The 19,049-nt window shown below is 26.1% G+C and overlaps 2 protein-coding genes across 2 annotated transcripts; both read right to left on the reverse strand.

Annotated features, from left to right (window-relative positions):
* Positions 1–400: 400 nt before the first annotated feature.
* On the reverse strand, positions 401–1,633 carry LOC136091795 (ATP-dependent DNA helicase PIF1-like). The gene has a single exon (XM_065819507.1). The coding sequence runs from the start codon at positions 1,631–1,633 to the stop codon at positions 401–403; it is 1,233 nt and encodes a 410-aa protein (XP_065675579.1).
* A 5,660-nt stretch (positions 1,634–7,293) lies between these two features.
* LOC136091796 (deoxyuridine 5'-triphosphate nucleotidohydrolase-like) lies at positions 7,294–7,767 on the reverse strand. The gene has a single exon (XM_065819508.1). It carries the CDS (start codon positions 7,765–7,767, stop codon positions 7,294–7,296), a length of 474 nt encoding a protein of 157 aa, XP_065675580.1.
* Positions 7,768–19,049: the final 11,282 nt, after the last annotated feature.

Raw genomic sequence — 19,049 nt, forward strand, 5'->3', positions numbered from 1 at the left:
AAAACGCAAATTTGTCGGTCCTTCTAAAGGTTTAATAAAATAAACAGGTGAATTGTAACAACGTTTCATTATTTTACAATAACCATTTTCAATAGACTTGCAACACAAAGTAACAATATTATAACCCAACAAGAAATTTTGAAACAAGTCAGCAAAAAGAATACTGTTTTTCATTTGTGTTTCAAAACCTTCCATTGTTTTTTGTTCAACATGATAAACAATTTCATCAGGACTTTGAGTTTCAGAATAAAGTTGTGATTCTTCTACAATATCTTCATCTTTATAACCATCTTTAATGTAAAAAAAATGTTCCGTGTATATACTGTTATTACTTAAACGAGTTTCCTCAGTTTGATATTCAAATTTCATTTTTTTAAGAAACTAAAAAAAAAAAAAAAATTTACATGTATTTTTTATAAAATTCCAAAACATCAGAATCAACAGTAATACTTTTAAATAGTGTTCGTAAATCAAATTTATTATTAATAATTATAAATATATCGTTAATATTGCAAACTCGTGATAAAGAAACATAATAAAGACTATTAATAAAAGCCTTTGAATTAAATTGAACAACGGCTTTATTCATGGTACTTCCTTGTGCTTTATGAACCGTAAAAGAAAATGCTAATTTTAAAGGCAAACCAAATCTTGAGCCCACGACAGTATGAGAGCAATCTAAAATTTCTTCTTTGACACATTCAATTTTGACTTCTTTTTTATTCATCATCACCCAAACTGCATTACTTTCTATTAAAATAACGGTACCAATAGTACCATTACACAAACCTTCTTCCACATTAATATTTCTTACAAGCATCACAATAGCACCTATTTTAAGATAAACAGCTGCCGGAATTTGAAACGAGCATGGAATATTTCGATTTTTAATAACATCTTTAGCATAAAACCAATACCCTTCTTGTTTGATAGTTTCCATTTTTTGATTGTTATAAACATCCACTTCGATGTTTCTAAAAAACAATCTTGTATATTTAGAGTTTAAATTTTCATCTTTTTCAAAACAACGTGTCATAAAATAATCAATAGTTTTGTCTGAAACTTGACCAACACGTAGTTCATTTAAAGCTCCAAAAAATTGTTCGTCGTCTTTTTGTCTAAAACATTGAGTTAAAACCAACACTTCTGTCATGTAGTGTAGCCATATTTGTGATTTAAAAACAAATTGACCTGAAACAGGTGGCAACTGAAAAAAATCACCACAAGCAATCACTTGTATACCACCAAATAATTCATCGTAACATTGTCTAATTTCACAAGCTATCGAATGTAATAAATCAAATGTTGAAGCGCTAATCATTGAAATTTCATCAATAATTAAAACATCAGTTTCCAACCATGTTTTTTTAATGTCTTGATGCATATGTCGTTTATAATAATCGACACTTTTAACACCAGTTTCTATACCAGCAAAAGCATGTATGGTGACACCATTGATTAAATAAGATGCTTTTCCTGTACTCGCTGTAATATGTATTGTTTTATAAATTTGTTCGCTTTGAGCAATTTGGTTGACAATATAACTTTTACCGCATCCAGCACCACCAGTAATAAAGAAATTCTTTCCTTCATCAAGCCATTGAAGTGCTTTTTGTTGTTGCAAAGATAACATTTTTTTTTATTATTTTGCTGAAAAAAAAATATTTTTTTTATTTACTGAAAAAAATACATATAAGAATATTTGATAAAAAAGAATAACAAAATCAGTTTAACATTTAAATTTGTTCGTATTTTAAATAAAAAGTCACTATCGTTTTCGTCTAACAAAAATTTCAAAGATGCCATTTCCTCGTCAGTTAAAGTTTTGCCATTTTCTTTCTCCTCGTCAGTTAAAGTTTCGCGAATTTCTTTCAACAAAGAATTCATATTTACAATCTTTTCCAACATTTTTTTATTTTCATTTATATTATTCATCTAAAAAAAAAAAAAAAAATTTATTTCGAATATAAAAATATTACACCATATTTTATAAAAAACATCATATATATAATGTTTCTATTGATCAGTTTTTCCAATTTAGTTGAAAAATTGTTTTTGTTCCCATTAACAAGTAATAAAAATTTCACAGCTGACATTTCATCTTTGTTCAATACGTTTATTTGTTCATTATGTTTGTTTAATAATTCCAACAAGTTGTTATTTTCATTTATTTTATTCATCTAAAAAAAAATTGTCAATTAATATACAGAATTAAAACATTTTTCACAATATATAAATGAACAAGTTTTACCATCAGATACTCTATACTCATCACACTCTTCACATTCGTTTAAATAATGTTTACAATTTTCAATTTCTTCACATTTTTCTTTTACATGGTTTAAAACATCTTCTTTACATTTTAATTTAAAAAAATCATAAAAACATTCAAAATTTAAATTCAAATAAATATGATAATGTTTTTTAATATATTGAAAGACCATCAAAATCAATATATGAGGTACTCGTTTCATTTCTTGAATGAAAAAATCATCCCACTTGTACTCACCATACCATTGACATCGTCTACATAAAATTTGTTTTGAACTAATCGCATGTATTCGAATTTCTTCCAATGTAGCTGGGTGAGCTCGATTGAATTGGTATATTTTTTCCATCAAAAAATCCAAATCATTTTCTGTTAGTTGCATTTTTTATTATGTAATCTAAAAAATAAAGAAAAAAAATACATTAATAAAAATATAGTTACTTTAACGAAAACCATCGATATACCAAATTTTTTTGAAAAGTACAATTGTCACACAAATGTTCAAAAACATAATTGTCACACAAATGTTCAAAAACACAATTACATTTAACTAAATCACGTATTTCATAATTAATAAGACCAAAAATTTTGTTTAATAAATCAGACGATAAAGCAAGTTTACTAGAAGCTTTTATTATCATAGTGTAAAATTCTTTTATTGAATCCTCACAATAACTACAACATAAACAAAGAAAACGATAATCAAACACAGGATCGTATTCTCCACATTGACATTCAGCCAAAAATTTAATCTTTTTCTTTTTATTTCTATAAATTTCCAAGAGTTGTTCTTTAGTTAAATCCATTTTTTTTGAAGCTATATCCACACAAGAACAACAATACATACAAAGAAATGATGGTTTGTATTCGTCACATTGACATTCGGTTAAAAATTTCTTTTGTTTTTTATAATCTTTTAAGATTATCTTTTTAGGTAAATCCATTTTTTTTGAAGCTTTTAATATAATAGAATAGTTACACCACGTTATCTCCTCTTGTTCCATTTTTTATTATGTCATTTTATTATGTAATCTAAAAAAAAATACAAAAAATGTATACAAAATTCGTTATAAAAAAATAAACAAAATAATATACAAAATTTAAACAAAATAATATATACAAAATTTAAACAAAATATAAAAAAAAATTTTTATTATTTAAATACAACAACAATGAGTTTGTTTAAACAATCGTATTTAAAAAATGTTTATATATTGTTGGATAATCAAGATTTAAAATTGCCAATTCGTTTCCTATTCGTTTGCATTCTTGACACATATTGTGCATATCACAAGTGCAAAAAGCCAAATAATTCAAACTTTTCTTTGTTTTTTCTGACAAGCTCAATGTATAATTTTCCAACAAGCTCAATGTATAATTTTCCATTTTTTATTATGAAAACTAAAAAATACAAAAAAAATGTATACAAAGTTTTAAACAAAAAAAATATAAACAAAATGCTATAAAATTTAATATAAAAAATTTTTTTTAAATAAAAAACAAATATAAACAAAATACTATAAAATTTAATATGAAAAGAATTATTAAATAAAATATTAAATATTACAAAGTTTTTAAATAAAATTCCATATACAAAATGTCATTATTCAATTAATTCTTGATACTCTCGTTTTCTTCTTGCAGAGTCTCTTTTTTCTGCCATTATAACATCTATCACATTCGTTCGACATTTCTCACACAAATTATCGCTTTTGCAATTACACGAAGCTAGCTGATAAATTTCCTGTTTATAATAACGAAAGTTTTTTTTCGTTATTTCTTCACTGAATCCCAATTTTATACTTGCTAATTTTATATTTTTTTCCATTTTTATTATGTAATGCTAAAAAAATTTAATATAAAAAATTAAATATTACAAAGTTTTAAACAAAAATACCATAAAAAAATATAATTATTGTTTTATTCTCGATTTCTATTTTTATTCTGTCTTTTTTCTGCCATTATCGTTCTGACATATAAAAAACGAAGAACATCTTCTGTTGTACATTCGCACGAAGCTAAGTTATAAAGGTCTCTTTTTATCATATCTTCAGAATAATTTTTGCTGGCTAATATTTTATTTTCCATTTTTTATATAAATCTAAAAAAAATTCAATATAAAAATATAAAAAATACAAAAAACACATATACAAAGTTTAAACAAAATTCAATATAAAAAATACAAAAAAAATATGTATACAAAAATTTAATATCAAAATTTAATTATTAAACCATATCCATCCATATTTATCTATATAAAAAGGTGGTTCATATTTCAACACATAATCACTATTTTCTGAAAATAATACTTCCAACACATTCTTTTTACATTTTCGACACATATTATGCGATTCACAAGCACACGAAGCCAAACTAATAATATCCTCTTTATGATAACAAAAATTCTTTTTCATCAACACTTCAGGCAATACCAATTTTTTGCAAGCCAACTTTATATTTTTTTCCATGTTTTATTATGTAATCTAAAAAAAAATACATAATTAAAAAATTTTACCAAAATAATAATAACCAAAAATATTTCTTAGTTCGACATAAATGTAACAAGCATTTAAATTACAAAATACACATTGAGGTGAACATTCACAATCAGCAATTTTACATAAAGCATCAAAAACAAAATCACGTTTTTTACAAATCACTTTTAATAATGCTATTGAAATCCCAATTTTTTTGGAGACTTTTTTACACTTTTTAAAAGTCTCTTCATTCATCCACCAATGTTGAAAAAGCAAATGAGCAAAACTATCTAATAACACTTCTTTTTTAATTTCTTCACTTTTTAATTTTTTCACTTTTTCAGGTTTGATTTTTTGTACTTCTTTTACAAAATTGTCAAATTCTTCTTGTGTCATTTCTTCTTGTGTCATTTCTTCTTGAAACAATTCTTTAAAATGATAATCTTCCAAACTATTGTCTTGAAACAATTCTTTAAGATGATAATCTTCCAAACATTCTTGAAACAATTCTTTAAGATGATAATCTTCCAAACATTCTAGAAGAAGATTGTGAAAAGCATTGTTGTCGTGATCAATAAGAGCAAAGCTTCCATCTTTATTTTTAACAATTTCAAATTCACAAACCACAACCATTTTTTTATTATGTAACCTAAAAATTACAAAAAAAAATATAAAAAATAATTACAAAAGTTTTATAATATAGTATAATTTTAGTAAAATTTATTTAAAAATGATATTATTGATAACAATTTTTTTTTCCACATTCATTGCATAAATAAGTTTAGTCTTTTGACATTCTTTATGATGACACAATTCTATGTATTGACAAATTGTTGGTGTTGTTGCCATAATGCTGTTTGTTGGTCGAACTATTATTTTTACCATTTTTTTTATTATGTAATCTAAAGAGAAAAAAAAATTTAATCAAAAAAGGTACTCAAATATTCCATTGTTTTTAAAAAAGAAAGTTGTAATTCTTCGCGAACACGTATTGTTTTTTCAGTCTTGTTGACAAAAGAAAAATGTTTCATTATTTCTTTGCGAAATTCAGGGACATTTTTTTCAATATACTCAAACATAACCATATCTCTTTCTTTTTGTTTTTCTTTATCTTCTTCTACCTCTATTTTAAGCCATTCAATATTTTTTTGATTTGTCGTAAATAATTTGTACATGGCTTGATAATACAGTTGCAAAGTTCTCAATCTGTTTATAAAACCATCTTTTTCAGCATCTTTTCGTATTAAACGGTTCAATTCATTTACCGCTTCATTGTTGTCGTGAAAATCTTTAAAATCATCACCATATTCAACAAAACATTTTACTATTTTATATTCAGCAGCAACATCTGCGTTACGTTTATCCAACTTTCTATATTTATGAGAGATGTATTTTCCACATTTATAATCTCGAAAGAAATCCATATTTTTTATTAGTTTACCTAAAAAAAATACAAAAGTTATTAAAAGTATAAAAAAAATCAAGTTACTCGATATAAATATTTATAAGAAGAAGCGTAAAACAATTTTTAATTGTTTTTTTTAATATTAATCTTTCTTCGTGCTTTGAAATGTAATGAAAAATTTTCATGTCCACGTTTACTTTCATATAAGAGAACAAGGCTTCATCTCTTCTTGCAAATTCTTCCTTTTCTTTTTTTACAATAAATTCGTCTTCTTCAATCGCGGCATTGCAAGTGACAATCATGAAATTAAACATCTCTATTAAAAATTGACGTATATTGAGATATTTTTTGATAAGCTCATTATTTTTATCTATAATTTCTGTTATTTTATCAAGTTGTCCCACTATACCATCTTGATGTTCGTCATTGGTTAAAAATTCTTTAACAATAACAAAATGAAAATAAAAAACAGGTGATAATTCTTCCAAAAACTTCCACAATTTCCGTTCAGAATGATGTAGTTTGTAATATTTGGTAATCCATTTGATGCGATCTTCAGACCATTTTTCATTATTCATTTTTTAATTAGTTAATCTAAAAAAAAATAAAAAAATTATACAGATAAATGTTTAAATTCATAATTTAAATCGTGATTAAAAATTATAAAAAATGATACACTTCATTTATACAGTTAAATGATTAAATTGATATACTAAATTTTGATTACATTCAATATGTTTATTAATAAATGTTATTAATTCTAAAAAAGTGTTTTCGATAAATTGTAAATCTGTTAAATAAGTTTCGTCATCTTTTATATTCATTGATAATATCATGTTTTTCATAGATTGACAATTTTCATAAATACTTTCAAAAACAATCAAATATAAATTTGATAAATGAGTTGCTTGATAAATATTTGCTTGATAAAAGTTCGTCTTCATTTTAATCATACTATCGACTACTTCACCAAATGAAATAGCTTGACAACCATATCTTACAAACGATGATATGGTTTTTAAACGAGTATGTTGTTCAACATCTAATTTTCTAATCTCGTTCCAAGCGTCCAAAAGAAGAAATGACATAATTTTTACTAATCTAAAAAATAAAAAAATTTTACAAAAATATTTTACAAAAAATTATTTTCCAGTGGAACCAAAACCACCCTTTCTTTCTACATCTTTAATCATTGACATTTTTACTTGTCCACAACAACACCCATCAAATTCTATTACATTTTTTTCAGCTTTAAACATTTTTACAAATCCCATTTGAGCGATGGCATCTCCACGTTTAAACACAACATTTTCTTCAGAATGATTCATCAATAAGACTTTAATTTCGTCTTTATAATCGGCATCTATTATGCCTGGAGCATTGAACACTACCACACCATGTTTAAAAGCAATACCTGATTTTGAATATATCTGTCCTACTAAATTTGAATCCATTTTATCTATATACACTCCAGTATTTACTAAAACACGTTGATGGGGTTGAAGTATAACATCCTTTGAGCTTCTCAAATCAAAACAAGCGCTTTCTTTTGTTTCATAAAAAGACCATTCATGAATATCTGTAATTTCAAGTGATTTAAACTCTTTATTTTCCATTTTATCTATCTCGCTGTCTTGTCCAAAAAGATGATAACCTCAAGTTGTTTTTCCACTCTTTTTATATAAAATAGTAGTCATAACAACATTATCTCTAACATTAAAAACAGAATTAAAAGTATAAAGTACAAAGTTTAAAGTTCATCGTACCACACATTGAACTTTAGACTCTTGATTAAGGGATTAACATTTTTCTAAAAAACTTGTTTAGTACTTGTTTTTTTTAATCTCTCTTTTCAACTGAAATAGTATAAAAAGAGTTCATTTCCATTTCAAAGTTCATTCACAACACAACAAACATCAAAAAATGACAGAGTTTGAAATTGTTTACTGCAATGATAACAACTATGTTAAATTTGCAGATCTAGCAGCTGCAACTTTGTGGCTCATTGAATTTAAAGAAGAAAAAAATGTGAAAGAAAAACAATATTCTACTGTTCCTCTTAAACCGTTGGCGCAATTTAACTTTAATAAAAAAGAATTGATTTACAAACAAAAAAATGAGGGTTGTGAAATCTTGTTACCATGGAGATATAGAGAAATGTGCGAACTCAACAAAACAAATTATTTGCTTAGATGCGAATTGAAATTGACTAAAGACGACAACACATTTAAAAAATGAACAAAGGCGAACTCACTTATAATGCGGTGTTTAAATTTAATCATAACAAAATGACCAAAAAAGTATTGGAAAGTTTGATGATGGCTATGGAAGAAGCTCAAAACAAAGCCTATAGGCAAGTAGCTTACCCTAAAACTCGCATATTAAAAACGATCGATTTTAGCAATTTTAGTATACGATTAGCCAAAGAAGAAGACGAAATTTATACTACAGAATATGCAAGACAGTTGGCTATAGAACCATCTTTTCATAATTCTTTAATTAAAAATGGCGTTTCACGAAATTTAAATCAAAATTTAAAAAGAGCTTCGCTCGAGCTTGCTGAAATTGAAACAAAAAAAACCAAACTCGAACCAGAAGTACCAGAAGAACCAAAAGTACCAGAAGAAGAAGAATAATTTTTTTTTAAATAAAAATTTTTGTAATTTTTTTTTGATTTAAAAAACCTGTTTTAATATTAAAAAACTTGTTTTTTTTAATCTCTCTCTTTTCCTATATAAAGGGTGAAAAAAAATTAAACGCTAGTTCATTTGTGAAAGAGAAAATGACTAGCAAACAACTCGACGAAAGTCTTATCAAAGCTGTTCAACTTTTTTATCCAGATAATGAATTACATCCTATGTTGTTTGATTTTCACCATTTAAATAACACGTATGAAGAATGGCAAGACATTATCTTTAAATATTTAAAAAATTTTAACTTGGAATTAAACTTGGAAGAAGAAAAATTCAAGGATTTATATTATATTTTTATAGCTAAAGACTATGAAAATAGAGTTGATTTGTTTGAAAAACCATCACGACGTTATATGAATTTTGTAGAACAAGCACCATCATGGAGAACGAACATGCTAGAAGTATGTCGTCTGATAAACGATGATTTTTTAAATGTAATCAAAACAAGTGTAGAAAAACAACACGAAGAATTAAAAAAACAACTAGAAGACTTTCTTAAAGTATATAAACTTTATTACAAATCAAAAAACATGGAAAAGCAAACTTCGTGGAAAAGCAAACTTAAACCCACTTTAAAGTATTATTTTTTGTTTCCTTATCTATCTAACAAATGGGAATATGATCAGTTGAAGAAAAATTGTAAACTGTTAAATTATGTTGTTCCAGCTTGCATGGACCCACTCCCTTGTTTTTCGTTTGACGATAAAGTTTTTCATAATGGTTATTATACCCTATACACACCCGTTCCTATTTATGAATATTTTATACAAAAAAAAGTACATCAAGAAGGAGATAAAGTGTACATTTACAAAGCCTTTGAACGTTGCAATTTTCACGAAAAAAGTTTAATAGAAATGTTTCCCACAGCTCAATGGTTTTTTTTCTTTAAGAGAAATTTTAACATTTCAAAGATTTTATACAGAAAAGAGGACGAAGTTTATAATTATGAAAACGACAAAATAGTATCGAAACAACCTATTCATACAAACAATCATTACACCAAATATTATGTGACTGCGGAAGAAGGATTATAAACAAGACAATTTTTTTATTTTTTTATTTTTTTTCCATATCAAAAAGTTGATATACAAGATTATTTATTTTAAATATATTTTCAAAACATTCACAAGTGTCTTTTTTTAATATGTAAATACATTGAATGTTGTCTTTTATAAATTTAATAAAACTAAAGTATTCAAGGTCATAAACGTTGCCATTTATTGTAAATCCGTTTACAAAATCTTCCAAATATAATGAAAACATCAATGTTTCATATCGTGGACAGTGATGACAACTATTTGTTTTATCTTTGACATTTGAAAAATGTTCCAAGCATTTATCTTCGTTATTGACATATATAGGCAAAAGAGAGATTTTTGGAAAGAACCACTGATTTAAATCAAACGAGAGTATTTTAAGCTCCTTTATCGCATTTAACACATCTTTTTCCATGCAACCACCTTTATAAAATACAAAGTTTCGTTCATATTTTGAAAATTTTTCTTTTAAATAATCGATCACAGATGCGCAAAATATGATTTCACTTGTGTATTTAAAACTAGGATAGTACTCTAACCCATGTATGTTGTTTTGACAGTAAAAAAATACTTTTTTATATTTTTCATCTAGTTTGTGATAATTAACACACGGAATGACTTGAGTGTGAAAATATGTTTTATCACCGATGGATCGCAAACACAATTCTCTAACACAATTTTTTCCCCACTGATGTCGATCGCTGTTGGTTATAAATTCCAAATCTAACAACCACAACTAGAAAAAAAAATGCTTTTTTATTAAAAAAAGAAGCGTATTCTTTTAATAAAACGAATAAAAAAGTATAAAAAATCAAATTTTTTAAAAATATTTTTTTTTACATTTTTAATTAAAAAAAAATGAATCGCGTTGATAGCATCATTAAAAAAATTCACAACAATTGCGCAGTGTGCGCGCTCGATGAAGTATCTAAAAGATATAAATATTACGAACACAAGTCTGGAAATTCTTCACCTTCATCGGATTACGTAGAAGAAGAACATTTTACAGATAAAAATTCCCATGAATTTTTACAAAATGTACTCAAATCTAAAAGGATAACATTAAATTCTTACAGTATTGAAAAATGTTTTAAAAACAGCGAATTTAATAATTTACTCGAAAATCCTCAACTTTGTTCTATTCATCTCAACTACTTTGATGATTTGAAAGAAACCTATGGCGAACCTTATGTAATAGAACTCTATAAAACCAAGCTCACTCTTTTGCTGCTAGAAAGAAAAATCAAACCACCTATGATTCTAACAGAAGGCGATCAAACTGACGGTTTTGTGGATACGTTTACTTCAAAAGTAATACCTACCATTACTTCTTTGATAGAAAAACTAGATGGCGCTTTAAAAAAGAAGTCTGTTAAAAGAAACATTGAAGGAATTATAAAGGAAGGAACCGCCGATAAAAAAACTTTATTTGTTAATATATTACACGCTGTTGTAACACTATTTATTGCGAGTTTTTTTAATTTAGAAAAAGAAGAATAAAAAAAAATGGCTACTGATGATTCTTTGTCTCGTTTTTTTAAAAATTCAGAATTTAAAAATTATTTTATAGGAATATATGCTTTTGACGAACTAAGTCAAACAAAAACACATATTCATATTATTCAACAAATGAAAAAAAATGGTTCCTTTATCATTTACAACAATGAAACTACAAAAGAGGCAGGTCAACATTGGAGAGTGTTGATGAAAATAGACAAGGGTCATTTTTTTTGTTTTGATAGTTTAGGTGAAGAAAGTGTATTGCAACAAATTCCAATACATTTAAGATTTAATAAATATTTGTTTGAAGCAGTAGAAGAAGTCAATAGCAATATACAAATCAACACGATTAACATTAACTACAACGAAATTGAAATTAATTCTTATATACGTCAATCCAATCATTTTCCTACAGAATGGACATCAGAAAATCGTGAATTTTATTGGTTTACCAAATTTATTTTAAAATATAGCGAAATCACTGGCAATCAAAATGTATTTTTTTCATACAATAAATTTCCTTTTCAATGGAATGATAGTAGTTTATGTGGTGCATTTGCCGCCTATTTTGTAGCTCTAATCTTTCGCAGCGAAAATGTATTATATACAGATCAAATATATTTACCTTCGTTGTGCAGACTGTTAAACCATTATTTTTTTGAAGTAACAACGCTTCATGCCTCTTCACTAGTTCAAATAAATCTTTATTCATTTTTTCAGTTTATTAAACACGAACTCTTTCAATACCTTGATAACACTGCTAAACAACTGTTTGAAAAAGACATGCAGTTGTATTTTTATATGAAAAAACAGGAAAATCTGGAACGTGATCTTTTGTCTATGAAAACAAAACAAATTCCTTTACATTATGATATTTACGAAAAACAATTATTAGCTCAAAATGCTGCTAAAAGATTTTTAAAAGATGCAGGATTCTTAAGAACAAATTATGAAGGTACGTGGGGTAAGTTATCCCTATTGGATATTCAAGCCATTCCAGCTGTGATGAACGAGGAAAACATTTATTACATGATGCAAAATGAAATGGATAGAATTTATGCAAACAATTATACGCGATTAAAGACCGCCAATCAATTTTTAGATGTACCTATTGATGATGTCATGACTAAAAAAGAAATAAAAAGGCAGATTGCTCTGAATTTAATATAAACAGAATCATGAAGAGAACAGCGCACACGCTATTACAAGAAATCGTAGAAGAAAAATGCGCCACGTGCAATGGATATGGCGAACTGTTTTTTGTAGTTTTAAAAGAAAAAAAAAATCAACATTTGTTAAAAAACTGCACTATCCACGTTGTAAATCAAGAAGTATGGATTTTTAATAGTGTTACCAAAAGATCTGCAAAAATACATCTTTATAAAATAAATTGTTTAACTTGCAAAGGAAAAAAAACTATTCTAATAAAACGTTACAAAAAGAAACGAGAACAAGAAAAAAGAAACAATTTTTTATATGTACATATTTATTCATTAAATGAATTAATATAATAATTTACAACTTTTTTTTTTAATATACTTCAAACACTTTATCCGGAGGCATATAAGGGTTGGCAGGTTTTGTAACAACAGGAACAGGAGGCGTTTTTGTTTTTTTGCCTTTCCACGCTTTTTTTATACTGTATAACAGCGAACCCACTTGCAAAGCGTTAGTTACATTTTTAGGCGTGATAAAATCGGCTAATCCTCTTCCTCTTCTGCGTATTCTCTTTCTATGACTTTTACGTCTTTTTGATCTCAAATATCTTTTTCGCTTAAAAGCCATTTTTGTTGACAATGCTCAACACAAACTAAAAAATGTTTCAAAGGAAGTTTAAAAGTTTCAAAAGGAACTTCTTCATATATAAACTCAATAATAAATTCATCGTTGAAACGTGTTACTTTAATAATTATTGCCCATAATAAGTCTCTAAATAATCAGTAACATGTTTCATTCTTTTATGTCTGCTTCTTCGAGTTGCCAAACGTTAAATGTTTCTTTAATTACATCAACAAAGTCTTTATAATTCATTTCGAATGTTTTCACCATAAAAAATTCATTTCGAATGTTTTCACCATAAAAAAATTCAATATGGGCTTTATTATTATCACGAGTTACTTTGATTTGTTTACTTGCATCCAAACGAAATACTAATTTAAAATCGCCTTCAACATGTTTTAAAATATCGCTAGCTTCAAACTTGGAAGCTTCTACATTCATAACTGTGTTATAAAATTCGTTTAAACAAGTTTTAAACTCCATTTTTTTTTTGTTTATTTTCAAATGAATATTTTTTCTTCAAATGAATTTTTTTTATTTCAAAACAAACAAATTTATAGTACTTTTTTTTAAAAAAAACAGAAAATACACTATCAAATATTTTTTTTATCAATATATTTTTGGTATTTTATTACCAATATAAAAAACACCGTCATATACATGAGATATGCTATATATTTTATTTATAATATCAAAATCTAATATAAATCCACCAAAAAAAGTAGATGTTTTTGTGTGTCCATTTTCTTTATCTCCGCTGATAATTTCAGCAACACCGTTTTCATATTCGTACGTAAGAATATAATCGCCATAAGCACTTGTGTCTGTACGTAAATTTTTGAGCTTTTGACTCTGTTTTTCATTATCTTTCAATAACCAAAGACATTCTTTAATATTTTCTTCAACATAAACTCGAAATTTTTGCACAAAACATTTGTCACAATATTTTTTAATGTGACTTTTTCTTTTGGCGTGTTTACACACTATTGAATTCATTTTTTTTTTGTAAATGAACGTTTTACAGAGTTGAGCTTTTTTATACATGTTTTTTAATCCGATTAAAACATAGTTTTAAATACACCACCAAGTACGGGTATATTTCCTAATAGGTTACCAAGGATACCTTTACCGCGTTTTCTAAGTATACGCTTTCGTCCTTTACCGATTAAAGAATGATAAGGTCTGGGATTAGGTTTCGATTTTCGATGAACAAAAATATATCTTTTAGCATTTCTATGCCCTCTATGACTTCTATGTCTCATTTTTTAATAAATATTTCTGTGTTTATCGCGATCCACTTTTGTTAAAACAAAACGATATATCGGTTTTCCTACTCGATTCATTTCGCGATTTTGTTTATTATTTATATACTTGCTTTTTGTTTTTCGATAACACATCAGTGCTTTTCTACAATATTGACGCTTTATTTTTTTTAAATTTTTCTTAACTCTTCTACGTCTTAGAGTTCTTAGTTCTGTATTATTGGGATCAGTTAACTCGTTTTCATCAAAAGAGGTCCTATCAAAAAATTCAAAAAAAGCATCCCTATGAAAAGGCCATTTTCCATCTACTGTATATTTGGGTAATTTAGATGAATATTTAGGTCTCAAATTGCTTTTATAAGAAGGTGTTGAAAATAAATTCCGTCTTACAATCATACGGGAAAAATCAATATCATCTGCAGCCATTTTTGTCTTTAACTTTTTTTTAACTTTAACTTTTTCGACTTGAACTTTTTTTTGACTTTAACTTTTTTTTGACTTTAACTTTTTTTGACTTGTATTTTTTTTATATCTTTTTTTTTTTACAATATAAAAAACATAGTGTCACCCTGACACAACCTTACTTATTCTGTCTTTACTTTATCTTAGTAGGCCTACTTACTTGTGTTTTTTTCTTACAGTCTTTATTTTTTTTTATACGGCCGTATTTTTTCTTACTTACTTACTTAACCTTACTTAGTCCTTACTTAACTTACTTAGTCCTGACTTAATCCTTAACCTGCTTACTCACACACTCGTTCTCACATCACTAATTCTTTCGAGTTAGTGTTTTCACTCGACACACTCACTAATTCTTTCGAGTTAGTGTTTTAACATTGAACTTTCTATACTTTCTAGACGCACTCACTAATTCTTTCGAGTTAGTGTTTTCACATTGAACTTTCTATACTTTCTAGACGCACTCACTAATTCTTTCGAGTTAGTGTTTTCACATTGAACTTTCTATACTTTCTAGACGCACTCACTAATTCTTTCGAGTTAGTGTTTTCACATTGAACTTTCTATACTTTCTAGACGCACTCACTAATTCTTTCGAGTTAGTGTTTTCACATTGAACTTTCTATACTTTCTAGACGCACTCACTAATTCTTTCGAGTTAGTGTTTTCACATTGAACTTTCTATACTTTCTACTACCCTCAACGAGAATCGAACCCACGACGGTCTAATGGCATGGCGTTTGAAACATAGTGCGGCGAGCGAATGCACTATGCTACGTCGACGTATTGGTTCATAAAGTTTTGAATTTATTTAACATGTTGTTTTAACACTTATCACAGAGTTTTTTTCTTCGTAGAGTTTTTAAAAAGTTGTTTACTTCGTTTTTTAATCTGTTTTAATCTTGTTCATAAAAGCGCTAACAAAAGTTTCTAAATTTAACTAGCATGACACAGCATTTTCTTTTCATCGCATAAAGTTGCATCACTTTAGCTATTATTTCGCGTTAATCTGTAGAGATTAAATTTTATACATAAAAAGCGTGTTTTTTGTTAACAAAATCAAAAATGACAAAAACATTAACGAAACGTTGTATTAAAAAAACAAAATATTTATTTAACGATGAAGTCGTTGGTAAAGAAATTGATTTTAAAGAAAATGAAATCGAAATTGTTAGCGAAGAAGAAGAACCAGAAATTATTCTCATAGAAGACGATCCTGTATTGGATTTCGATATTTATATCCAAAACACTGACAAAATTGATTTTGTTATTAAAAATAACGAGTCAAAAAAAATAGAAGCGACAAAAGAAACACCAGAAGAAGCACCATTGGAATTCACAGAAGCGCCATTACTATCGTCAGAAATAAATAATAACACACAAGAAATTCAATCAGACAACAAAATAAAAGTTTGTTTTTAATATATCTTTTTTACACTTTTTCATTATTTCTTTTTACACACATACAAGGTTTTTATATATATTTTTTAGAAAAAACAAAGCAAGTCGTATAAACGTCGCAATGCTAAAAGAAAATTAAATTATTTAATAAAAAGAAATCTATATAATTTGTAAATACTTTTATAAATATATTATTTATTTTTTCGTCGTATATTTGCTTCTTTTAATTGATGTTTAATATCGACATAGGATTCGGCAGTATGAACCCAGCGTTTTATTCTTTTGCCAACTCTTCCAAGTTTACGATTTGTTTTATTATCTTTATATCTGTTATTTGTTCTTCGTAAACACGATAATATTCTTTTACAATTGCTTGGTAAATACTGATTTTCAGTCTGTGTCGATGTTGAACTTTGTTTTCTACTTGTTTGTGTTTGAACTGCTTTTTTTGTTCTAGGAACTGTTGTTTTTGTACGTGCCATATTGACAGTGTTTAATGATCTAGGAGTATACCTTATTTTAGGCATTTTATAAAAAAAATGATATTTATAACTATTTATAATTATTACAATAAAATAAAGAGTATTTATTTCTAAATAAACCTATTTTTTTTAGTTTTAATAATGAGATATATTACTATCAATAATTTAAAATATGAAGTATTTAGCGATAGTGAAAAAGATCAATTTTTCATTATTCAAAATGGAAAAAAAAAACCCATTGCACTAGTATTTCCACACGACGCAAAAAGAGGTAATTGTTTTTATGGGTTTTTTTTTCATTTTTATAAGAAAAATTATTATTTTTTAAAATACTATTTTTTTTCTAGAAAAAGAAATGCAAAGACTAACAGAGTTTAGAAACTTTGTTATACAAAATTTTGTAGATCATACAAGATTTTCTCGCACTCGTCGTAAGTTTTTTTAACTTTACTATTTTTTCTTATTAAAAAAATTCATTTTTTAAAAAATATTTTGTTATTTTAGATAATCCCTATCCACGTTCACCACCATCACCATCACTACTATCGCCACTATCACCACTATCACCACGTTCACCACCACAATCACCACCAGAACCCAATAGGGAAGTGGGTCCTTCACACTGGGACTACTCTCCTCGTAAGTTGAACTTGATCTTTTTTTTATTTTATTAAAAAGTATAAATATTTTTTTTAATATCTCCTTTTTTTTTAGAGAGTCCAGATCCAGAATATACAGAAAGCGAAATTTTATAAAGCTTTTGTATATATTTTTTTATAGAAAAAAATTTTTTTTAGTTGTTATTACTATTTTATTATTACTATTATTTACTATTTACTATTTTAATATTACTATTTTATGAATGGAAACATTTGGCGTTTTTGTTAATTTTAATTAAAATTAATTATAGTCTTTTTTTAGTGTTAATTTTTTCTTTATATTTTTTTGCTTATTTGAATTTTTACATTTTTTAATACAATATTTTTTAATACAATAGAATTTTACATCTTTTTTTTAATACAATAGAAAAAAATGTACAAACAAATAATAAATACGATTTCAAAACAATTAAATCACCATTGGAAACAATTAGCGATTGATCTACACTTTAAAAGACACATTATTAAAAAAATTGACGTAAATTATATAAAAAACTTTGACAAAATTAAAAAAATTTTAATTCTTTATTTAACGCAACACAAAGATAAAAAAAGAGCTTTAAATCATTTATATTATGTATTAACAAGATGGGAAATTGAAACCGACAAGCAAGAACTTTTATTTAATTTATTACAATGTAAATTAGTTTTATTTAATAATTAATGTTTTTTATATTTTTTAGCATAAAATAATGAATTTTATACGATTAAAACTAAAAATAGCACAACATTTACAAACACATTGGCAAACGTTAGCCGAATATCTGGACTACAAAAACCGTGATATCGTATGCATACAAACTGATTATCGTGATACTAACGAAAGAATGATGAGACTTTTAAATTTAATTTATCAAAGAAAAGGAACCGAAATCGAAGCAGCTCGTACTTTATATGATGCGTTATGGACATGGTCAGTTGACATAACAACAAAACAAAATAATTTAGAACTATTAAAAAATATAAAAGAAACTATGAAAATAATTCAAAACTATATATTACAATAATTTTTTTATAATTTTTTTGTAATTTTTTTATTTTTTTTAGCAAACTAATATATTTAAAAAAAAAATGAAACAATACGTCAAAAAATGTGAATGGTAAGTTTTATCGTTTGTTTTTTCTTTGTTTTTTTTATAATTTTTTTTATATTTTTTTATTTTTTTTCTTATTAGTTATGTGGGTTATATTAACGAAGAGACTCTTTGCTATCACGAGTTGTTATTGACAAAAGAAGAAGAACAAGATTTGGAAGAACTTATGGAAATGGAAGAATTAACAGAGGAAGATTATGAAAAATATTTAGTTCAATTAGTACAAGAAATGGAAGAAGAATCAGATGATATTGAAGAACTTAAATTACAAATGTTGGAAGAAGAAATGGAAAAAGAAGTGGAAGAAATAGAAAAAGAAATGCATGAAATCTTAGATGAAATGGATTGGGAACAATACGTTATAGACGTTATTAATAAAATGGACAACTTACCAGAGCTTTATTTATAATTTTTTATTTATAAATATACTTTTTTTTCTTTTTTTTAGGCAACTAAAAAAAAATGAATAATAATGATGATTTTCTTTTGGTTTTCAAGAACAGTTGAGAGAAAATACACCGAATATAGTCAC

The sequence above is a fragment of the Hydra vulgaris genome, chromosome 15 (assembly GCF_038396675.1).
Source record: "Hydra vulgaris chromosome 15, alternate assembly HydraT2T_AEP".
NCBI classification, from domain to species: domain Eukaryota; kingdom Metazoa; phylum Cnidaria; class Hydrozoa; order Anthoathecata; family Hydridae; genus Hydra; species Hydra vulgaris.

Excerpts from the sequence above, each read along its gene's own strand:
- LOC136091795 (XM_065819507.1), bottom strand. The coding sequence starts at position 1,633 with ATGTTATCTTTGCAACAACAAAAAGCACTTCAATGGCTTGATGAAGGA.
- LOC136091796 (XM_065819508.1), bottom strand. The coding sequence starts at position 7,767 with ATGGAAAATAAAGAGTTTAAATCACTTGAAATTACAGATATTCATGAA.